At 43.3% G+C, this 25101-nt stretch overlaps 1 protein-coding gene across 1 annotated transcript in view; it reads left to right on the top strand.

The window, feature by feature from the left end:
- otogl (otogelin-like) overlaps positions 1 to 25101 on the top strand; it is a 186608-nt gene that overhangs the window by 88655 nt on the left and 72852 nt on the right. Inside the window, exons 25-30 of the mRNA XM_078221105.1 lie at positions 3033 to 3179; positions 5503 to 5622; positions 10902 to 11018; positions 16294 to 16450; positions 17605 to 17631; positions 20575 to 20742. Of these exons, the coding sequence (XP_078077231.1) occupies positions 3033 to 3179; positions 5503 to 5622; positions 10902 to 11018; positions 16294 to 16450; positions 17605 to 17631; positions 20575 to 20742 (736 nt within the window). The remainder of the gene's footprint in view (positions 1 to 3032; positions 3180 to 5502; positions 5623 to 10901; positions 11019 to 16293; positions 16451 to 17604; positions 17632 to 20574; positions 20743 to 25101) is intronic.

Raw genomic sequence — 25101 nt, 5'->3', positions numbered from 1 at the left:
ACAATTCCCCGACTCCCCCCTCCCGGAGTGCCCCGATGTCCAGCCCACCCCCCTCAGCAGTGGCAATCCCCCCACCCCCCTCGCCCCGGCAGACCCACCCCCCCGGGATCAGTCGAACCCCCCCAGCCCACCCCAATCGCTGCCCTCCCTCCATCCCAGACCAATCCAGTGAGCAGAGTGGCAGTGGGACCCTCCACTCCCACCGATCGCCCCTAGGCCCCACCCACAATGGACCTCACCTCCTTGGTACTGCCCTATGCCTGGTGGGCAGTGCCAAGGTGCCCCCGGGCATGGATACTTTGCCCCTTGGGCAGTGCCAGGAGGCACAGGCTGGCACTGCCCTTGCCCAGGGAGCACCACCACCCCACCGCCCGAACCCCTGAGGGGCCCCAATTGCCCCCCCCCCCACTTCATTCTGGCGGGGTCTCCGGCTGGGTCTCCCGCTAGTTCCCCAAATGTGGGGAGCTAGTCTAAACGCCACCGGAATGAAGTACTCCTCTTGGGGCAGGAGATTCAATCGGGACCGGTAAGTTCCCGATAATTAGATTTAAACGACATTTAAAACATATTGAAAAAAGACTTACCTGCCTTCCCGCTGGTTTCCAGCATAGTCTGACCGGTGACTGTTCGCCAGCTCTGGGAGATGCACATGGGTTCCTGGCACAAATCCCAGAACAAGGCCGGCGACGCACATCTCCCACCGCGACCCACCAGAAAAGTTGCGGGTCACGATGGGAGAATCGTGGCCAGTGTTTCTAAAATCGTAGCGCTGTTTAATTTGCTTAAAGTAGCATATGTATTAATGTTCTATTGTTATAGTAAGTTAGTTTTCCCATTTTGCTCAATTTTGCACTTAAATTTTTGATTCTGAAAGAAATCCCTGATCTTCTGTAGAGCTCATTTGCTGTTGACAGTCAGATTGAGACATTGCGACCTTATAGAACATAGAACATAGAACATAGAAAGCCACAGCACAAACAGGCCCTTCGGCCCACAAGTTGCGCTGATCATATCCCTACCTCTAGGCCTATCTATAGCCCTCAATCCCATTAAATCCCATGTACTCATCCAGAAGTCTCTTAAAAGACCCCAACGAGTTTGCCTCCACCACCACCGACGTCAGCCGATTCCACTCACCCACCACCCTCTGAGTGAAAAACTTACCCCTGACATCTCCTCTGTACCTACCCCCCAGCACCTTAAACCTGTGTCCTCTCGTAGCAACCATTTCAGCCCTTGGAAATAGCCTCTGAGAGTCTACCCTATCCAGACCTCTCAACATCTTGTAAACCTCTATCAGGTCACCTCTCATCCTTCGTCTCTCCAGGGAGAAGAGACCAAGCTCCCTCAACCTATCCTCATAAGGCATGCCCCCCAATCCAGGCAACATCCTTGTAAATCTCCTCTGCACCCTTTCAATGGCTTCAACATCTTTCCTGTAATGAGGTGACCAGAACTGCGCGCAGTACTCCAAGTGGGGTCTAACCAGGGTCCTATAAAGCTGCAGCATTATCTCCCGACTCCTAAACTCAATCCCTCGATTAATGAAGGCTAGTACGCCGTACGCCTTCTTGACCGCATCCTCCACCTGCGAGGCCGATTTAAGAGTCCTATGGACCCGGACCCCAAGGTCCTTCTGATCCTCTACACTTCTAAGAATGGTACCCTTCATATTATACTGCTGCTTCATCCCATTGGATCTGCCAAAATGGATCACTGCACACTTATCCGGGTTGAAGTCCATCTGCCACTTCTCCGCCCAGTCTTGCATTCTATCTATGTCTCGCTGCAACTTCTGACATCCCTCCAAACTATCCACAACACCACCTACCTTGGTGTCGTCAGCAAACTTACCAACCCATCCCTCCACTTCCTCATCCAGGTCATTTATGAAAATGACAAACAGCAAGGGTCCCAGAACAGATCCCTGGGGCACTCCACTTATCTACTTAAAAATAATAGGGTTCTTTCTGCTGAATGCACTTGTCACATAAAACAAATTGGCTACATATACAGCCTGCTGCTCCCTTCGACTCTCAGTTTCAATCAGTTATTATCCATTTTCCATGTTATTATCTAAAGGTTCTTCCCTTTAAAATTAAAATTTAATAAATTTAAAAATAAAAGGTTATTATCTAATTGGTTCATCTGTTCCAAGTTCCAGTCCTGATAGATGGACAAATTCCTCTGTTCCAAATTCCCCAAGTTCTATCTTAATCTAAAAGTCAATCCTCTACCTAAACTCCCCAGCGCATCTACCTATACCCTTCTCCGCCTTTTACTGTCTCCACAACTCACAACCCTTGACCCTTCAAACTTTGTTCCCAACTTCGCATTCTGCCAACTCTTGCCCTGCCACAAACCCATCACAGCCAAAACATTGGCCGGAATTCCCCGACCTTGCCTGTGGCTGGGATTCTCAGGTGCTGTTGCATGGGAGTAGTGAACGGAGTAAGTGAACGGAGATTTGACTGGCAGCAGTAGTGGGGGAGGGGTATGGGGCCGGAGAATTCCGGCCATTACCTCTCCTTCACTTCCCTACACCTAACAATGCTGCGCATTTTCACTTTACCAGTAGCGTATCACGTTCTGCATTAGATTACTTCCATCTTTAATAATATTTTGACTGATTTATTATGAGAAATGCTACAGAAGAGCTGCAAGTTGAATCCAAAATGAATGACTGGCATAAAATGCTGTCTGATTTCTCGACTAGATAAAGAGTGGAATATAAAGATCCAAGTATATTTTTCTGTTCTACTTGTCAACACGATCTGAAAATGTTTAGATGACTATTAAAAATTATTTCAGTAATTACAATATAATAAAATATTGTAGTTGGTTTCCCACATGTTGGCTGCTTCAATTATTTTTCAGAATTAGTTTTTTACAAATAAGGTTAACAATAGACTTGACAGCGGTGCCAAATTGACAGCTGATTCATCCAATAATACTTTAATTACGTAGAGTAAGAATTTTAACAATCAGCTTGTAAACTGACGGAAGACTATTGTCATTACTGTTCCTACCAGAGTTTGTCTGGGGTAAGAAGAGAAGTATATGATTTTCAGCTGTGGAAGGCAGGTTATTACTCAGTGGTACACTATCCAGTGCAAGAGGTTACAATCTTTTGGGATAAGAAGACAACCATACACATTCAAGTTGGACCTCAGTGGCAAGTGAGTAATTTCTTTACATTCCACCTTGCCTATCTTAAGTGCATTGCATTTACAAATTGCAGTAAGAATGCCATGTTAAACTGAAAATATCAAACTTTGGGCAGTTCCGATTTTCAAAATAGAGCATGGGACTTTGATGCATCCTGCAGAAGGATACTGCTATCTACAAGAACAATTGTTGAAAACATGCAAACACCAACATCTAAATGTAAAAATAATTTGGGTAACAGACCCTTGTGTTGTTGCAATAAAGCATATCTTTTAAAAAAAGTTTATTTATTAGTGTCACAAGTAGGCTTACACTAACACTGCAATGAAGTTACTGTGAAAATCCCCGAGTTGCCACACTCCGCCGCCTATTCGGGTACACTGAGGGAGAATTTAGCATGGCCAATGCACCTAACAAGCACGTCTTTTGGACTGTGGGAGGAAACCCACACAGACACAGGGGGAACGTGCAGACTCCGCCCAGACAGTGACCCAAGTCGGGAATCGAACCTGGGTCCCTGGTGCTGTGAGGCAGCAGTGCTGATCAAAGCTGAAAGTAAATACCTTAGTACATGTGATAATCATAGAACCCCTACAGTGCAGAAGGAGGTCATTCGGCCCATTGAGTCTGCACGGACCACAATTCCACCCAGGCCCTATTCCCGTAAACCCACATATTTATCCTGCTAATCCCCCTAACACTAGGGTCAATGTAGCATGGCCAATCAACCTGACCCGCACATCCTTGGTCTGTGGGAGGAACCCACGCAGACACGGGGAGAATGTGCAAACTCCACACAGTCAGTGACCCGAGGCCGGAATTGAACCTGGGTCCCTGGTGCTGTGAGGCAGCAGTGCTAACCACTGTGCCACTGTGCCGCCCATGTATTGTGGGTTTGTTTATATTTTTACATTACAACACTGACTAACTTCAGAAGTACTCTATTGGTTGTAAAGCAACTTGGGATGTTCTAAGGTTGTGAAACTCACCATATAACTGAAAGCCTTTCCTTTTTTAAGCTATAGTGGCTTTGCACATCATTAGCAATGAAGTGGCCAGTAACTTTCTTCAATGCTTCTGAAATTGATTTCAGAAGTCAGCAGATGTAACTCATATTAAAGCGTTCTTAACAATATGTTGCTTCTGAAGCAGACTATTGTGTTGCTGGGATACAGTGTGTCCTTAACTGAGGAATCAAGCTGAGAGTAAATACATCAAAGTGTGTTAAATGTGTGTTGCTTAGGCTAATTGTTGGTTCCGGCATGCCATTCATAGCACAAATTTTGTTCAATGTTAATTTTGTATTACTAATAACACAAAACCAAGCAGCCAAATGGATTGCAGATTTCCTCATTAAAAAACTGTGCAATCTAGTCACCTTTCTACTTATTTAAATTGTGAGAAAAATTACAATCATAGAATCATATAGTGCAGAAGAGGTCCCTCAGCCCATTGAGTCTGCACTGACACATTAGAAACACCTGAACTCCCACCTAATCCCACTTGCCAGCACTTGGCCCATAGCCCTGAATGTTATAACGTGCCAAGTGCTCATCCAGGCATTTTTTAAAGGATGTGGGGCAACCCGCCTCTACCACCCTCCCATGCAGCGCATTCCAGACCGTCACCACCCTCTGAGTAAAAATGTTTTTCCTCACATCCCCGTAAATCTCCTGCCCCTCACCTTGAACCCATGTCCCCTCATGACTGACCCTTCAAAAGGGGAACAGCTGCTCTTTATCCACTCTGTCCATGTCTCTCATAATCTTGTACACCTCGATCTGGTTGGCCCCTCTGTCTCCTCTGCTCCACTGAAAACAACCCAAGCCTCTCTTCATAACTTAAATGTCCCATCCCTAGTTGCCCAAGGACAGTTGAGAGTCAACCATATTGCTGTGGCTCTGGAGTCACATGTAGGCCAGACCGGGTAAGGACGGCAGATTTATTTCCCCAAAGGACATTAGTGAACCAGATAGTTTTTCCCAACAATCGACAATGGTTTCACGGTTATCAGTAGATTCTTAATTCCAGATTTTTAAAAATTGAATTCAAATTCTACCATGGTGGGATTTGAACCCGGGTCCCCAGAACATTAACTGAGTTTCTGGATTAATAGTCAAGCAATAATACCACCAGGCCATCGCTTCCCCACTTCATTGAGTTACATGAATTGTCTATCTATTCAACGAATGAATCTAAACATTCAATAAATAAGAAAAATGGCTCCACTTTTTGTCACACATCTCTAACGTAGCTTACTATTAAAATGACTTTAATGAAGTTTGACTTGGGTCTGTTGTATTATAATCATGATGTTATTTCAATCATTGGTAGGGTAAGATGGCAGGTTTGTGTGGAAATTTTGACAAAAATACAGCAAATGACATGACTACATCGAACAACATGGAAGTGAGCAATGCTCAAGCTTTTGGAGATAGCTGGGCTCTTGGACAGGTAAGAATTATAAGGACATAAAATAGAATAGAATAAGAAAGGTAATTTGACACATCCGCCAGAACTCTACCACCTCGTCCGCCACAGAATCGGAGTGGGCGAGGGTCCAACAATGGAAATCACTGCTGGGAGGCAGGGGGAAGTTTTGATGTTTAATCATAGAATCATTACAGTGCAAAAGGAGGCCATTTGGCCCATCGAGTCTGCACCGACCACAATCCCATCCAGGTCCTATCCCCATAACCCCACTTATTTACTCTGCTAGTCCCCCTAACACTAAGGGGCAATTTAGCATGGCCAATTAACCTAATCTGCACATCTTTGGACTGTGGGAGGAAAGCGGAGCACCAGGAGGAAACCCACGTTAACACGGGGAGAATGTACATACTCCACACAGACAGTGACCTGAGGCTGGAATTGGACCTGGGTCTCTGGCGCTGAGGCAGCAGTGCCAACCACTGTGCCACCGTGCCACCCCTTTATAAAGGGAGCTCCAGCAATCTCTCATTTGGGTTTACTAGAAGCATACTTTTATGCTGGTGAGAAACCCACTTGCTGAAGGTTTTTCAAATTGGGTGTGAGCGGGTACTTACTGGCACAAGTAGCGTCCTTTGGAGATGCTAATGAGGTATTTTAAAATTTCTTTTAACTAGGTCCCAAATTTAATACGAGCAACACGGGTTCCAATGTTTCAGGAAACTGAACAAGGAAATTAAACTGGGCATAAAATGCGGTTTGGATAGGAATTTAAACTGTCATTGCTCCACCTGATAAAGAGCTCAATTATTACAGATAGTGCCCCACTTCCCTTTGTCTCATGTTGGGCAGCTTGTGTGGACATAACTTTTTTCAATCTTAGAGATTTTAAATGAACCAAATCAGTTTGGGAGATGGTTTGCAAATTTAAAAAAATGTTTTATGGGATGTGGGCATTGCCGGCAAGATCAACATATGAACTAGGAGCAGGAGTAGGCCACTCAGCCCCTCGCGCCAGCTCCGCCATTTAATAAGATCTTGGCAAATCTGACTAACCTTAATCTCACATTTCTGCTACCCTGATAACCTTTCAGCCCTTTGTTAATCAACAATCCATCTAACTCTGCCTTAAAAATATTCAAAGATTCTGGAGGAAGAGAGTTCCAAAAACTCACAGACCTCAGAGAAAAATAATTCTCCTTATCTCTGCCTTAAATGAGTGAACTCTTATTTTAAACAGTGATCCTAGTTCCAGATCTCAGACAAGAGGAAACATCCTCTCCATATAATGTCAATGACCCACAGGATCAAGCTGCCTTTTACTCTTCTAAACATTAGTGAATACAAACCTAACCTCTCCGGCCTTTCCTCATAAAATAACCCAGCCATTCCTGGTATTAATATAGTGAACCTCCTCTAACCAGCTTTTAATGCATTTACATCTTTCCTTAAATAATGTTATGTGTCAGTTAGAAACTCCAAAGTACTTTATGGAGACCGCCTGAACCATAAGTTTTGCATCTTGAATTCGGCTAGGATAAGCATGATACATTTCACTTCTGGTATGACTCAACAACCCACTAGGGAGCTTTTACCAAAATAAAGTTTATTTAAGAATATAGTTAACATATAGAGAAAGAAAATTAGCAATACCTTTTATCAATTACAAACAAAATTAAGAACGAAATCAACCACAATAATGTATTAACCCTTAATTGAATATTAAAACTGTTCCAACAAACCAAAACCTTTCAGAGACAAAACTCTTTTCACAGGCTTAACACAGCATAGATTAAAATCTCACTTGATTGGAATTGAGTCTTTTTGAAGACTGCACTTTCCTTCTGGAGGGCAAAGCATTGCCTTGAGATAACCAGCAGAATTTTCAAATAGAACAGGGAGACAGAGAGAGAGAGAGAGACTTCAGCTTCTTTCTTGCTTGATGCCCCTGCTCAAACTAAAAACTAAACAGAACTTTCAAAACTGAAACCTCACACTCATTAGAAAGAAAAAAACTGTCCAAAAACATATGACCTTTTCTCCTAACAATGCAAGATCATAAAACTAATCCCAGAGAAACATAAGCATCCCCCATCTAAGCTATTAAAGTAGCAATAAAAGGACTCATCACATCAGCCCGGCAACAATAATTACATCACTGAAGCTGTGAGCTGCAGAAATCATGTTTACAAAAAAACTTTCTTAAAGGGACACTAACGTAACAATAAGGAGAACAATACTGTACACAATACTCCAGATGTTGTCTCACCAATGTCCTGTACAACTGAAGCATAACCTCCCTACTTTTGCAAACAATTCCCCTCGCAATAAATAACAACATTCTATTAGCTTTCCTAGTTACTTGCTATACCTATGTATTGGCTTTTGTGATTCATGCACTAGGACACCCAGATCCCTCTACACCTCAGAGCTCTGTAATCTCTCAACATTCAGATAATAAACTTCTTTTTTATTCTTCCTGCCAAAATTGACAATTTCATATTTGCCCACATTATAGTCCATTTACCAAATTTTTCCCACTCGCTTAACCTATCCCTTTGTAATCTCTTTACATCTTCTTCACAATTTACTTCCTTACATTTCTTTGTGTCATCAGCAAATTTAGCAACCATACCTTCAATCCTTTATCCAAGTTATTTATATAAATTATAAAATGTTAAGATCCCAGTTCTGATCCTGTAACCTGGAAAAGACCCTTTATTGCCAACTCTCTGTTTCCTGTTAGCTAGTCAAGCTTCAATCCATGTCAATATTTTAGCTGCTACCATCATGAGCTTTTATTTTCTGAAATAACCTTTGATGTGGCACCTTATCAAATGCCTTCTGGAGATCTAAGTACAGTACATCTACTGGTTCTCCTTTATCCGCAGCAGTGTGACTCCTTCAAAGAACTCCAATAAATTAGTTAAATATGATTACCCTTTCACAAAACCATATTGACTCTGACTGATTGCCTTGATTTTGTTTCCAAATGCATTTCTATCACATATTTAATAATGGCCTCTAATGTTGTCCCTAAAACAGATGTTAGGCTAGCTGGCCCATGGTTTCCTACTTTCTGTCTCCCTTTTTGAGGGAGTTTTTTTGTTGCCCTCCCCCGATTTTCCTTGAGAAGGTGGTGATGTGTTTGAAAGCACACGAGAAGTGGAAGAACATTGGCAACTGTGGCAGCAATGTCCTGCTGTGGTGGGTTATCAGCACGTGCACAGGAGAGAGGTTTGCAAAAATAAAAATAACTGCAACATAAGTTGCTTCCAGTCTTGATCAGTTCAGTGTAAAACAAAATTGGAACTTGATTGCTGTCCTTTCACTGTTGCTGGGTCAAAATCCTGGCACTCCCATGGGTATACCTGCACCACATGAACTGCAATGGTTCAAGAAGGTGGTGTTCCACCATCTTCTCAAGGGCAATTAGGGATAGGCAATAAATGCTGGCCTCACTAGCAAAGACCACATCCCATGAAAGAATAAAAAATGGTGGCAAAACACTGATAATAAAGAGTATTAAAAACCCTCAATACTATGGCTTCTTCTCTTTGCAGAATCGCACTGTTGTGAATACAATTCCTGTGATGAATAATTCTGGCAACACCAGATTGTTTCTGTAAAATACTATTTGCCTTCAATGTGTTCAAGTGACCCAGAATCTACCACTGGGATCATAGAAACATAGAAAAACTACAGCACAAACAGGCCCTTCGGCCCCACAAGTTGTGCCGAACATATCCCTACCTTTTAGGCCTACCTATAACCCTCCATCCTATTAAGTCCCATGTACTCATCCAGGAGTCTCTTAAAAGACCCTATTGAGTTTGCCTCCACCACCACTGACGGCAGCCGATTCCACTCGCCCACCACCCTCTGTGTGAAAAACTTCCCCCTAACATTTCCCCTGTACCTACCCCCCAGCACCTTAAACCTGTGTCCTCTCATAGCAGCCATTTCCACCCTGGGAAAAAGCCTCTGAGAGTCCACCCGATCTATGCCTCTCAACATCTTATATACCTCTATTAGGTCTCCTCTCATCCTACGTCTCTCCAAGGAGAAAAGACCGAGCTCCCTCAGCCTATCCTCATAAGTCATGCCACTCAATCCAGGCAACATCCCATTTGACCTGCCAAAATGGACCACTGTGCATTTATCTGGGTTGAAGTCCATCTGCCACTTCTCCGCTCAGTCTTGCATCCTATCTATGTCCCTCTGTAACTTCTGACATCCCTCCAGACTATCCACAACCCCACCAACCTTCGTGTCGTCGGCAAACTTACCAACCCATCCCTCCACTTCCTCATCCAGGTCATTTATGATGCAAAGATCATCACCAGAGGCTCTGCAATCTCTTCCCTCTGCACCCTTTCAATCTTTTCCACATCCTTCCAGTAATGAGGTGACCAGAATTGAGCACAGTACTCCAAGTGGGGTCTGACGAGGGTCTTATATAGCTGCATCATTATCCCCAGACTCCTAAACTCAATCCCTCGATTGATAAAGGCCAGCACACCATACGCCTTCTTAACCACCTCCTCCACCTGCGGGGCCGATTTTAGACTCCTATGGACCCGGACCCCAAGGTCCTTCTGATCCTCTACAGTACTAAGAGTCTTTCCCTTTATATTGTACTCCTTCATCCCATTTGACCTGCTAAAGTGGACCACTACGCATTTATCTGGGTTGAAGTCCATCTGCCACTTCTCCGCCCAGTCGTGCATCCTATCTATGTCCCTCTGTAACTTCTGACATCCCTCCAGACTACCCACAACCCCACCAACCTTTGTGTCGTTGGCAAACTTACCAACCCATCCCTCCACTTCCTCATCCAGGTCATTTATGAAAATGACAAACAGCAAGGGTCCCAGAACAGATCCCTGGGGCACACCACTGGTGACCAACCTCCATTTAGAAAAAGACCCATCTATACCCACTCTCTGCCTCCTTTGGGCAAGCCACTTCTGGATCCACAGGGCAGCAGCCCCTTCGATCCCCTGCCCTCTCACTTTTTCTAGAAGCCTTGCATGGGGGACTTTATCGAACGATATTGGTCCCCCTGGGATTCAAGTGCCACCCGTTTTGTGTGTACAGGTCACACCTGCCCCTAAAGAGGTCATTTAGCTTCTGGCCACAGTGTAAACACGCGTATTAATGGAGTAGCCATCTTTTTGGACACCTCTCTCAGTTTACCTTGAGAAGTCTACACAATGTTCATGATACAGTTAATGGTGAGCCTCTTAAGATGCTGTTTGATCATTTGAAAATTAATATTTTTCTCTGCTCTTTTGTTCAAGTGTGTGAGTAGAAATGGCATCACCAGGCCATGTGAAGCAGATTTAATCAGGCAGCCATTTGCAAAGAGGGAATGCGCTATTTTATACAGTGAAGTTTTTGCTCCTTGTCATAATGTGGTAGGTGCAAGATTTCCATTTTCTTTTTCTCTTTTTGCACTAGATATTTTTGGCTTGGGTTCTGTGTCACTTTTGCAAATGCATCCTTTTTTCACTTGCCCTGATATTTGGATGCAATTCTTACTTTGGGATGACAAACAGAGAGTTTTTTTAAAAAATCCTTTAATCCTGTGCTGCGCCTTCACAGGTTCCTCCTTATCTTTGAAGGTGGTGAAATAACGCACACTAATTTTGGGCTTTAACTACCAAACTAGCTTATTAAACAATGATAGAGCAAAGAGGTAATAGTAGAACGATGATATGTGATGGTTTGGGGGATGGGTTCAACTCTGGTGCAAATTGGGGGCACAATCAGCAGCTGTTTGCTCACCCATGGATTCAGAATCTGACCCGAATCATTTTTGTTGTCTGACCTGTGACCTCGCCACCAGGCAGTTCGCCAATCCAGAAAGCGGCTGTGTGAAATCTGGCACTTTCTCTGCAGAGTGTTTTAAACAGGCAAACATGGAATTCCCTCAGTTTCCCTTTCGTGTACCATGTTTGCAGGGACCTGGGATAATTGTTTATAAGGGTTTTACCTGGACTCCACCATATTGTACCTGACCAGCAATTGATCTACGATATAATTTTTTGTAACTCAAGTTAGACTGCCTTGCAACTTTGTCAATTGAGGAAGCAACGTGCCTCTGAATTCCTATCAAGCCCTCAGGGTGGCATCTCAGTTTCACAGGCACTAACATAGGTGCCTTGAATGGTTCACAGGATGTGGTTACTCCTGGCAAGGCCAGTATTCATTGCCCATCACTAATTGAAGAGGTGATGGTGAGACACTTTGAACCAGTGCATTCCACGTGTTAGGGAGAGTGCTGTAAGGGACAGAGTTGCACAATTTTGACTCCGCAAAAGTGAAGGAACAATGATATAGTTCCTAGTCAGGATGGTGTGTGACTTAGAATGATAGAGTACCTACAGTGCAGAAGGAGGTCATTCAGCCCATCAAGCCTGCACCAACAACAATCCCATCCAGGCCCTATTCCCGTAACCCCACATATTTACCCTGCTGATCCCCCTGACACTAAGGGGCAATTTAGCATGGCCAATCAACCTAACCCACACATCTTTAGACATTGTGAGGGAACCAGAGCATCCAGAGGAAACCGATGCAGATACGGGGAGAACATGGAAACTCCACATAGACAGTCACCCGAGGTTGGAATTGAACCCGGGTCCCTGGCGCTGTGAGGTGCAGTGTTAACCGCTGTGCCACTGTTCTGCCCACTTGGTGGTGAACTTTGAGTGGGTGGCTTTTCCTTGCATTTGCTACTCTTGTTTTTCTAGGTAATAGAGTAGGTGAGTTTCTGCAGTGCATCTCTTAGATGGTCTATGCTGCTGTCACTGAAGATGGAGGGAGTGATTGTTTCAGGAGTGGATGGGGTGCCAGTAAAGTGGGAAGCTTTGTCACGGATAGAGCCTCTTAAGTGTTGGATCTGCACTTATCCAGGCAAATGGGAACAATTCCAACACCGTCCTGAATTGTGCTTTTGGGAGTCAGGTGAGTTACTTGCCACAGAATTCACAGCCTCTGACTTGCTTTTGTCACCTCAATATTTATATAGTTGGTCCAGTTCAGTTTCTTTCTTTGTTTTTCTTTTGTCCTCCACTGCTGATGTTCTCTCCAATCAGATCTGTGGACTTGCAGTGGTCTGGTACAACTGAATGATTTGCTTGGTCATTCCAAAGGGCAATTGGCTCAGTCATATTGCTGTTGGCTTGGAGTCACATGTAGTCCAGACTGGGTAAGGACAGCAGATTTCCTTACTCAAAAGGCAATAGTGAAGATTTTTTATGATAATCCCACAAGTGTAATGGAGCAGAATCTTGGGCCATTCTATGTTTGATCGCGGTAGGGCATTTAGTTAAAGTTTAAAGTTTATTAGAGTCACAAGTAGGTTTACATTAACACTGCAATAAAGTTACTGTGAAAATTTCCTAGTTGCCACACTCCGGCGCCTGTCTGGGTACACTGTGGGAGAATTTAGCATGGCCAATGCACCTAATCAGCACGTCTTTCAGACTGTGGGAGGAAACTGGAGGAAACTCGCGTAGACACAGGGAGAACGTGCAGACTCCGGACAGACAGTGACCCAAGCCAGGAATCGAACCCGGATCCCTGGTACTGTGAGGCAGCAGTGCTAACCACTGTGCCACTGTGCCACAGTCAGGTGGGAGTGTGGTGGGAGGGGACCCTGCTGCCTTCCCACCTCCACCCTAATTAATTCTGTGGCAGGATGCCTGATCGAGCGATCCAGAAGTAGGGGGTGGATCCCGCTGAAAGCCAACCCTCTCCACTCTTGCTGCCGACCCCCCTCTTCTCCACCTCGCTGTCCACCTTCCTTACTCGCCTCGGTCCTGGGATCCAGCTACAATCTTTGGCTTCTGGCAAGTTTCATAATAGCAGAAACCATTGTCTCCCTAGTGACACTGCTGTTCAGTCGAGCTGCTGGACAGCTGGAAGGTGGGACTCAGGACCCCGAAGGTCCTCGATCCTGAGAGTCCTGCTGACCTGTCAAGTGCCTGAGTAGAACAAGATATGGCAAGTTACAAAAAGAGGCAACATGGGGTTCTTGCCTGCTCTTCCACAGGATTCTGCCCTATGGTAACCATTACTGAGACTAGCTTTTAATTCAAGATTTATTTACATTCCACCACCTGCCACAGTGGGATTTGAACTCATGCCTACATGTAAGCGAGCCTCTGGATTGCTAGTCTAGTAACATTATCACTACATTACAGTTCCCCTGTCCTTGAATCACAAGAAGTTAACATGCAGGTATATCAAGAAATTAGGAAGGCAAATGAAAAGTTGACCTTTATATATTGCAAGAGGAATAGACTATAAAATGTCAGGAAGTCCTGCCACAACTGTACGAGGCATTGGTGAGACCACATCTAGAGTACAGTTTTGGTCTCCTTTAAGGAAGGATATACCCAGATTGGAAGCAGCTCAGAGAAGTTTCACCAGGCTGATTCCTGGGATGAAAGGGTTGTCTTATAAGGAAAGGTCAATACTCACTGGAATTTAGAAGAACGAGAGATGATCTAATTGATATAATATTGTGAGGGTGTTTGACAGGGTGGATGCAGGGAAGATGTTTCCCCTCATAGGGAAATCTGGAACTAGGGGACAAATTAAAAATAAGGGGTTTTCCATTTACGATAGAGATGAGGAGATATTTCTTTCCTCTGAGAGTTATTACACTTTGGAATCCTCTTCCACACACGACAGCGGATGCAGGGTAATTCTATATATTTAAGGCCGAGATAGACAGATTTTTGATTGACAAGGGGTTCATGGGTTAGAGTGGGTAGGCAGAAAAGTGGGGTTAAAGCCACAATCAGATCAGTCATGATCTTATTAAATAGTGGAGAAGGCTCGATGGGCCAAGTTGCCAACTTCTTCTGCTATTTCTTCTGATTTTCATTGAGTCATAGAATCCTACAGTGCAGAAGGAAGCCATTCGGCCCATCAAGCCTGCACCAACAACAATCCCACCCAGGCCCTATCCCCGTTACCAGCCCCCTGACACTAAGGGGCAATTTACCCTGGCCAACCAAGTAAGCCTGCACATCTTTGGACTGTGGGAGGAAACCGGAGCACTGGAGGAAACCCATGCAGGCATGGGGAGAATGTGCAGACTGCACATAGGCAGTGACCCAAGCCGAGAATTGAACCCAGGTCCCTGGTGCTTTGAGGCAGCAGTGCTAACCACTGTGCCATCATGCAGTGCAATTTTATGATCTTAAGATTCTGGTCAATGGTGATCCTTCAGATGTTGATGATGGGGAATTCAGCATTGCTAATGCAGTTGAATATCAAGAAGATGCGGTTAGATTCTGTCCCATTGGAGATGGACTGCACCCCTTAAGAGTGAATATTACTTGCCTCATTACTTAAATGATCTTGTTTTCAGAATTTGGAAATGGGGCCTAGCCAAGGGCAAGTGGCTGGGTGGGCAGTTAGTCCTCCTGCACTTGTAACAGCGCGTCAATGGGTCTGTCATTTCCTGACAGTATGCTGTTGAAATGAAATTGTAATGGATTGTAATGCACAGCTATATCTTTAACCCACAGGGAATACAGAGCATCTTATCATAATTGCTATTTAAATACGACAATGTAACATTTATATTACATTAAAATAGTTGAAGTTACCTGGCTTTGTAAAACAGTGTAGTTATCCAATATCCTCTAGATGGCAATCCTGTGCCATAAAAACTACAGTGATTTTGGAAAGATATTTTCTTCCATATAGAAAATATAGCACAACAGGCGTGTCAGACTGTATGTTGCCACAACAACAGACACCTTGGAGGCCACATGGCTCAGGTGGCTGGATGCCGGGTTCAATCCCACTCTAGCAGAATGGCTACAGGACATGCTTCATTGGATGCTGTGGTGCTGTGGGTTGGACCTGGCTTTGGGCAGAGAACTGAAGAATGAAACCAAGTCAGGAGTGTGATGGAATACTCTCCACTTGCCTGGATGAGTGTAGCTCCAACATCAATCGAGAAACTCAATACCATCCAGGACAAAGCAGCCCGCTTGATTGGCACCCCTTTCACAAACATTCACTCACTCCACCACCAACAGACAGTGGCTGCAGTGTGCATCATCTACAAGATACACTGCAGGAAATTACCAAGGCTTCTTAGGTAGTATCTTCCAAACCCACACTGCCACCGTCTAGAAGGACAAGAGCGGCAAACACGTGGGAACACCATCACCTGGTAGTTCCCCTCCAAGCCACTCGCCATCCTGACTTGGAAATTTATCATCGTTCCTTCACTGTCACTGTGTTAAATTCCTGGAACTCCCTCTCTAACAGCACTGTGGGTACACGTCCACCACATGGACTGCAGCAGTTCAAGAAGGCAGCTCACCATCACCTTCTCAAGGGCAATTAGAGATGGGCAATTAAGTTTAGTAGTATATTTATTAATGCTGGCTTAGCTAGCGATGCCCATATCTTGTCAATAAATTTAAAAAAAATTCATGTTATATTTTAAACTGGATTTTTCTGGGCATTAGCTGCTTTTAAAGCACTTGAGGAAAGCCACATTTTGGGCTTCTGTAATATGTCCGATAATTGGTTGCTATTAATTGTAATTATGTTACTTGTTATACAGTGTTCACTCTAAAACTGGTACAGGATATCAATTGCCATTAATGATTTTAGTTGCTTGCGAAAATAATGAAGGTTTCTGGTTTTCTCCAGGTCGACGTTACCTGGTTTTATAAGAATTGTCTTACAGACACGTGTAACTGTAACCGGGGTGGCGATTGTGAATGCTTTTGTACCAGTGTTGCAGCTTACTCTCACACGTGCTGTCAGAAAGGAGTCTCAATCAATTGGCGATCACCTAGTGTTTGTCGTGAGTATTATCAGATATACATTTTACATATGGTACGTGAATAATGTGAAACAGAGAAAGTTAGCTTCAAAACATTGGAGTATCACAAAAGAAAAAGTCAGTCATCAACTCTGTAGCGTTTCATTAATAGACGGCAATACTGAATATAAAACCTCTTAAGTGGGGATGGATTATTATCTTAACCAAGAGTCACCCATTTTACTGGATTATTACCAACATCGGAATAATGCTGATTAACTAGTTCTTTAAAAAATGTGACAATATGTCAATTATCTTAATTCATATGGTAAAAATGATTGGAATGACAATAATAATTGTGTGAATAGAAACAATGTGCAGGGGTACGGGTAAAAGGCATGGGAGTGGCACTAAGGTTGCTCATTTGAAGAGTCAGCGCAGATACGATGGGCTAAATGGTCTCCTCTACGTCATAACTAAAAAATAAGGCGGTCGTATTATGCAAGTTACTTTTTGAGAGGTATTATAATTATCTATCTTTACTTGCTGGAGTTAGGGGAGTGAAGAGAAGACATGAGGAGGAATAGAAAGTAGAAGAATTCAGCAAGTATGGCCAGGGGGGGGGAAGTATTAGTAATTTTGATTTGATTTGATTTATTATTGTCACATGTATTGGGATACAGTGAAAAGTATTGTTTCTTGCACGCTATACAGATAAAGCATACTGTTCATAGAGTACATAGGGGAGAAGAAAGGGAGCAGAAAACAGTGTTACAATATAGTGTTATGTATTTGTACAAATACATGCTCCAAAACAATGTATGGTATTCAAGTCAGTTTATAATAATTCTTTGCATACATGTGTTTCCACGTCCAACGCACTTTCAATATATTAATTTCAATGCATTTTTTCAAGTTATCTTTCACGAAATTCAATGTAAAATCAGTGGTCGCTGTGATTAGAAATTGTTCCATGGCATTTGTTTTAATCAATGTGGTCTTGAGTCCCTGACTAATGACCACAATAGATAGAGATAATATGAATCTTTAATAGAATTCATGCATTTGGACGTGTTGATCCTTAACTTTAACAGAAAACAAAAGGGACAGCCTGAATTACATTGATTATAAACACCTAACTGCTACATGTATTTTGAATTATTTTTTACTTACAATACATTCTTGATATCTTTCAGCTTTCGATTGCGAATATTACAATCGAGGTATGTATTGTTTGATGCTTCTATTTATTACAATTAGGAATCTCTTTTGCTTCAAGTAATTTATTATAATTTGCTGTTTTGTGTGTGTACATGTGTGTCTTGCACACAGCACCTACTTCCAGCAAGTGCCATAATTTAATCCTGTGACACCCTTTCTTCAACAGTGTTAGGTTCTGCTCTTATGTCTCATTATCTTAGGAGGAAGTGTGTGTGTGTGTGTGTGTGTGTGTGTGTGTGTGTGTGTGTGTGTGTGTGTGTGTGTGTGCGTGTGCGTGTGCATGTGTGTGTGCATGTGTGGGTGTGAGTCATCCAGCCCAATATGTTGGGTTGTGGGTTCAAATGCCACCATGACACCTACCTGGTGGAATAAATGTGGAATATAAAGCTAGTCTCAGTAATAGTGACTATTACAACTATCATTAATTGTTAAAATCTACCTGGTTGACTAGTGTCCTTTAAGGGAGGGAAATCTGTTTTCCTTTACCCTGTCTGGTCGACATGTAACTCCACACCTACAGCAATGTGATTGACTCTTCACTGCCCCCCAAATGGCTGAGGAAGCCACTCAGCTCCAGGGCAATGAGGGATGGACAACAGTTGCTGACCTTGCTAGTGACACAAAACATCCCAAAGAATAAAAAATGCTTCACTGTGCTAAAGGAGTTATACAAATTTAAGACACTCTGGCCAGAATCTTCCCGGATATTGGCAAAGGCAGATGTTGGAAAAGTGGGCATTAAAGCTGCCGGCAGCAATGGCAGCTTTCATATAGTCTGGGACCTAGGAAATAAAACTTTGAGTGACGGGCCTTACGATGTATCGCTGTGGGGCAGCCTCTGATTCACCCACCCTGCCAAAAACGTAAAAACACGAGGATGCAGGGCACCATTTTTAAAGGCTGCCACCGCACAGCGAGCAAAACACTTCGCCCAAATGCACCCCCTTGGCACCACTTGGCACCTTTGGCACTACCTGAGCACTTGTTGTGCAGTGCCAGAATACCAGCCAGTCAGTACCTGGGCATGAGCCTCTACCCCCTGAACACTGCACTCACTTGAGCTCCCCTGAGAAGCCTGCTTGCCAGCTGACGTTCTGCCAACATGCCACTGTGGATGGATTTTTTGACGGGGTGGCTGATTCTGGCGTACAGGCCTGATAATGACATGGTAATATTTTCAAATGATGTTGAATGTTAGGAAATGTAATCTATCACTGACAGCAGAAGGGGACAATCACATCATGTGTTCATACCAACATCGAGTGCGACTTCACACTTACCGCGATTGTTTCCACTCTGGTTCCGCACCCGCTCGATGCAATCAGGAGCGTAAAATCCCAGCCACTGTGTTCCCTGCTTCCTTCACTTCATCGCTGGTGCCATGGTTTAGACACTCCCCTGTGGAATCTCCTTTCTGAATTCTACAATGCCACTTTCCTGGTCGCAATAGTGTCTTAAAACTCTTGTCCACCTGTTCCTGAGCTCTTCCAACTCTCTGCATTCCTGCTTTTACCCCTCCTCAATGCCTACGCTTTTCCTCCTATATGTGAAACATATTGAGACATCTTAGCGAGGAACACTGTAGAAAAGACGCTGAAGGGATTGGTAACATCTTTATTGTTGTCTGACTAAAATGAGGTAGTTCAGCACAGACTGGGGGGTCAAACGTTCCTGGGTTATATGGCTCAGTTAGTCATTTGAGTGAACCCACTTCACCACTTTGGGAGCCTGTCATTTAAATTTTAAATTGATGGAGGAATATCAGACAGGCTCTGATTTTCTGCTCAGCACTCCAGCCTGGCATTACCTTATGGCCAGGCATTGCCAAAAAGAAAATCTCATTGTGTCCAGTCTGATCCGTGAATAACCTTTAAATCTATATTAAATGTTCGCTCTCAGTAGTACTGTAATAAGCTCAACACAGCACTTGTCTATTTTAATCGCACAAGTGATTAAACTCTGTTTATACTTCTTAGCTGAACTATCTGTGGTTTGCTAATGCGCTTAACATGAATTCTTCCTTTTTAATGAACTGGCCCTGATCCATTTTCGTGGCTCAGGGCTCATTGTGATCCTTGCCAACAGAAACCCATCCTGCAAATTTATAAATTCTATTAAAATTTGACTGGTGCCTTTTACTTAACGTATAAGAGATTGGACTAAAATGGTGGTTGAGGTAAGGTTTCTCTTTCTCTGCAGAGAGCTAGGGCCTTCCCTCACTTTCCTACAAACTAGGAAAGTGGCAGCAAAAAGGGGCACAAAGGGAGGAAATGGGCCAGCAAAACCATTGGTATGCTGTTACCAGGGAAGGGGTGGTTAGTAGCACTTTGGCCAGAGGAGAGAGGTTTAGATCACCAGGGAGGTGATGATTTATCCCCTCTTTTTATAGCATCACGCTCCTTGGCTTGGAGTAGGAAAAAGTAAAGTAAAGTTTATTTATTAGTCACAAGTAGGCTTACATTCACACTGCAATGAAGTTGCTGTGAAAATCCCCTTGTCACCGCACTCTGGTGCCTGTTCGGGTACACTGAGGGAGAATTTAGCACGGCCAATGCACCTAACCAGCACATCTTTGGATTGTGGGAGGAAACCGGAGCAGCCAGAGGAAACCCATGCAGACACAGGGAGAATGTGCAAACTCCACACGGACAGTGACCCAAGCTGGGAATCGAACCCGGGTCCCTGGCGCTGTGAGGCAGCAATGCGAATCACTGTGTCACCCCACCTCCGAAAGCGGAAGAAACGTCATCCTCTTAGGTTACGAATTTATTATGTTCTTATAGAGAAGAGAAGAAGTCACACGGACTCGAAATGCTAAACCTGTTTCTCTCTCCACAGATGCTGCCAGACCTGCTGAGTCCTTCTAGCATTTCCTGATTTTATCTTCCTACAGGTCACCGTCTACAATAAGATGAAAACTGACAAGTTACTCTTTCATATTTCAGATCTTGGAAAAGGACCGTTTATATTCATTAACTATTTGTGCAATGACACTGCGATTGCAAACAACAAGATCACTGGCGACATTGTACCTTTGCAAATAAACAATGCTGAACAGGATATTTTAATGAATTTCATGATTGCACCCGGACTATATAAGGCAAAACAATCAAGTGAGTATCAAGTAGTTTAATTGGGAAAATATACAATAGATGTTCATTGTTTTTTGCATCTTGCTGTAAATTATATGCATGTTTATACATACGTAGAATCATAGAATCATAGAAACCCGACAGTGCAGAAGGTCATTTGGCCCCTTGAGTCTGCACCGACAACAATTCTACCTGGGCCCTATCCCCATAACCCCACATATTTACCTCGCTAATCCCTCTAACCTACACATCCTGGCACACTAAGGGGCAATTTACCATGGCCAATCAACCTAACCCACACATCTTTGGACCGTGGGAGGAAACCGGAGCACCCGGAGGAAACCCATCCAGACACGGGGAGAATGTGCAAACTCCACACAGACAGTGACCCAAGCCAGAAATTGAACCCAGGACCCTGGTATTGTGAGGCAGCAGTGCCATCGTGCCACTCAACATACATATGCATACAAACATATAGCATATATATCCATAGAAACATTCAGCTAGATAGAGTGGGACTTTTTATTTTGAGTCATGGCTGCAGGGTGACCAAGCCTGGGAACTGAATATCCATTGGTTTTCGATATTTAGAAAGGAAATTTACAAAAGGGAAGGAGGTGAGGTGGTGTTGTTAGGTAAGGATGAAATCAGTGCAATAGTGTGGAGGATATTGGCTCACAAAACCTAGTTGTAGAATCAACTTCGCTGGAGCTAAGAAGTGGAACATTGGTGGGAGTTGTCTATAGGCCTTCAAACAGTAGTGACTTCAGCTCTGATGAAGGGTCATCCTGACTCAAAAGCTAGGCTTTATTTTCTCTCCACTGATGCTGTCAGATCTGCTGAGTTTTTCCAGCATTTTCTGTTTTTGTTTCAGATTCCAGCATCCACAGTGTTTTGCCGTTATTTTATTAAGGAGTCTCTCGGCAGACATTGTGCCCCCAAGTAGCAAATTAATTGGAGGTCTAATACCAGTTTTGAGCAACCATCTGGAATGCTGTAAAGCCACCAGCAGCAATATGTTGGCACTGTAATGCAAAATTGGACCGTTATGCATCAGGCTTCTGCCTATAGAATGGACAGAATAAACAGCAATTTCTCCACGTGTCCTCTTGGTCTGTACAGAGATGACATGTGGTCCTAACCAGTTTCATTATGTCAAGGCTATTGAATTGGTTTTTGGAGCAAGCAAGAAGATGGATTAGGGACATGCTCCATTCACTCTGAGCATTGGCTTTGCAACTGTGAGAAAGGAATAACAGTGAAAAAATAAGTCATTTTATAATCAACACAAGGCAGAAAATTTATGGGGTGAATTTTCCCGTTCCGCCTGCCACGGGAATCGGAGTGGGTGAGGGGTAGGCTATGGAAAGGTCTATTGACCTTGGGTGGGATCTTCCGGTTTCAGAATGCAGCCAGAAAATCCCACCCTATAAGTTTGATTAGATTGGGTTTTCATTTTTAGAAGTTCAGGGTATCTGGAAAATTACAGTTTTAGGAATCCACTGATGAGCAAAATTGCTTAATCTTACATTTCTTGTTTTACATTTCTATATTATTGTGTTCCCATAAATCTCATCTTATATTGCCAAATGAAATATATAAAGAAACTTTAAACAATAATATTCATGTGGTCTTCCAATTGCTCTGTCAATGCATACACATACAGTTAGAAAATGTATGGAGCTATGAAAAATAAATTAACTATTCGGTGTTTTAATAGTGGTGCAAATTAAGGAATTTATTTTTCTATGAAACTGCTGACATACAACAATTTTAGAATCATAGAATCATAGAATTCTACAGTGCAGAAGGAGGCCATTTGACCCATCAAGTCTGCACCGACCACAATCCCAACCAGGCCCTATCCCATAACCCCATTCATTTACCATAGCTAGTTCCCCTGACACTAAGGAGCAATTTTAGCATGGCCAATCCACCTAACCCGCACATCTTTGGACTGTGGGAGGAAAGCGGAGCATCCGGAGGAAACCCATGCAGACACGGGGAAAGTGTGCAGACTCCGCACAGACAATGACTCAAGCCAGGAATCGAACCTGGGTCCCTGGTGCTGTTTTGCTAAAATGTTATAAGTTTTAAAGTGATACAGTTCTGGCATAGTTATTGGGTATGCATTTTATTGCTGTATACAACAATACAACCAGATAATGCAGTCAAAGTAGGACAAATTCCTTGTAATAATTTCCGAATCTGAATAGTAAATTTAATTTCTGTAAAGTAATCCTAAGTGATACTAAGAGCGCCAACAAGAAGGCAATTATTTCAGCCGAGATCAGTGTGATATATTACTGTCATAATAAACTTTAGTGAAATGCTTAGAAAGACTCCAAGGACCATCCATGAAAGTTTTTTTGGCAGCTGTTCATAATTTATCTATGTCCGGTGGTGTGCATAGGATGTGAAATGGAAACATGTTATCGTCCCTGCGGGAATTTATGCGACATTTTATTTCATTTAATTATTCAAATAAAATGCGACTGTTTCCTATTCTAATCAGCAAGTCAAGTAAAGTTTATTTATTAGTCACAAGTAGGCTTACATTCACACTGGAATGAAGTTATTTGTGAAAATCCCCTAGTCGCCACACCCCGGCGTCTGTTCGGGTACACTGAGGGAGAATTTAGCACGGCCAATTCACCTAACCTGCACATCTTTGTAGTGTGGTGTGGGAGGAAACTGGAGCACCTGGAGGAAACCCACGCAGACACAGGGAGAACATGCAAACTCCACACAAACAGTGACCCAAGCCGGGAATCGAACCTGGCTCCCTGGCGCTGTGAGGCAGCAGTGCTAGGGCAACTTTAATATTATTTATCTAAACCAAACAAATTTGATAAACCAAATGAACATGTTGCATCTTGTGCATTGTGTGTGCCCTGCTCCAGATTAAAAACATTCATTATAATCCGTGGTATTCGAAACCAGAACCAAACATACCCAATTCAGTTATAGCACACCAACCCAGAGTAAAGATCCCTTTACCCTGTTACTATGTTGTAGCATCAATTTCAAATGCCGGCTCTTGCAAGTGTGTGTTTTCGTTGTTCCACTTTCCACATTGGCTGGTCTTATAGACACAGCCTATATTTCTGAAAGCCAATACGGAAGCTTAAAAGGCATCTCAGCCCATTAGCATCCTTTGCCCTGGCTGAAGAGGTAGGGAAATAAGAAATGATGGGTAAAATTGAAAGCAAGAGAAATCCAAAATGCAGGAAGCTATTTGCAGATTGGACAACCATCCAACCCCTTGTTTGTTGCTAGTGAAAGTGAAGAAGGTGATTGTATGTGCTACTCTATAGCACTGTCCCTATTCAGCACTGCAGCATTTGTCTAGGTAGATGGAACCAAGTTTTAAATTGGACTGACCATTACTGACATCGAATATGCTTGTTCCATGCTACATTGTTGCTGCAGGTGTCCTTGCACAAGGTAGTAGTGTTCTCTGCTGATCTAAATAGTTCCTTCCTGTCAACATAGGTAGGTTGACCAGGTCCTGCAGAAATAATTGGTGGCATCTTGGTCCATGGATTCAATCAAAATATACTAACAGTTGACCATCTTGGTAGACAATGCCATTATTGTTATATATACAGCATACATACGACCTCTGAGGAAACCTCCAACATTATGGTTATTTAAGAATAGGGGAAGACAGTGGTGTAGTGGTAATGTCACTGCACTAGTATTCCAGAGGCCCAGGCTAAAGCTATGGGGACACAGGTTAAAATCCCCCATGGCATCTGGTGGAATTTGAATTCAGTAAATACATCTGGAATTAAAAGTTAGCCATCAGTGATGGTGACTGTGGAATCACTGTCAATTGTCATTTAAAACCCATCTGGTTTCCTAAAGCCCTTCAGGGAAGAAAATCAGCCGTCCTTACATGGTCTGGACAGGATATCACTCCAGACCCACAGTGATGTGGATTGACTCTTGATTCTTAACTGCCCCCTGAAATGGCCCAGCAAGTCACTCAATTGAAGGAGCTATTGGGAATGGGCAACAAAATGCTGGCCATGCCAGTGACGCACCCATCCCATGAAAGAATAGGAAAAAAAACGTCATTTGCACATTGATTTGATTTGGTTTGATTTTATTCTGGTCACATGCAGTGAAAAATATTGTTTCTTGCACGCTATACAGACAAAGCATACCATTCATAGAGTACATGGGGAGAAGGAAAGGAGAGGGTGCAGAATGTAGTGTTACAGTTATAGCTAGGCTGTAGAGAAAGATCAACTTAATATAAGGTAGTTCAAAAGTCTGATGGCAGCAGGGAAGAAGATGCTCTTGAGTCTGTTGGTATGTGACCTCAGACGTTTGTATCTTTTTCTCGATGGAAGAAGGTGGAAGAGAGTATGC

The sequence above is a fragment of the Mustelus asterias genome, chromosome 9 (genome assembly GCF_964213995.1).
Source record: "Mustelus asterias chromosome 9, sMusAst1.hap1.1, whole genome shotgun sequence".
Lineage (NCBI taxonomy): Eukaryota > Metazoa > Chordata > Chondrichthyes > Carcharhiniformes > Triakidae > Mustelus > Mustelus asterias.
The sequence above is the reverse complement of the archived record's forward strand: the minus strand, read 5'-3'. Positions and strand labels throughout refer to the sequence as shown.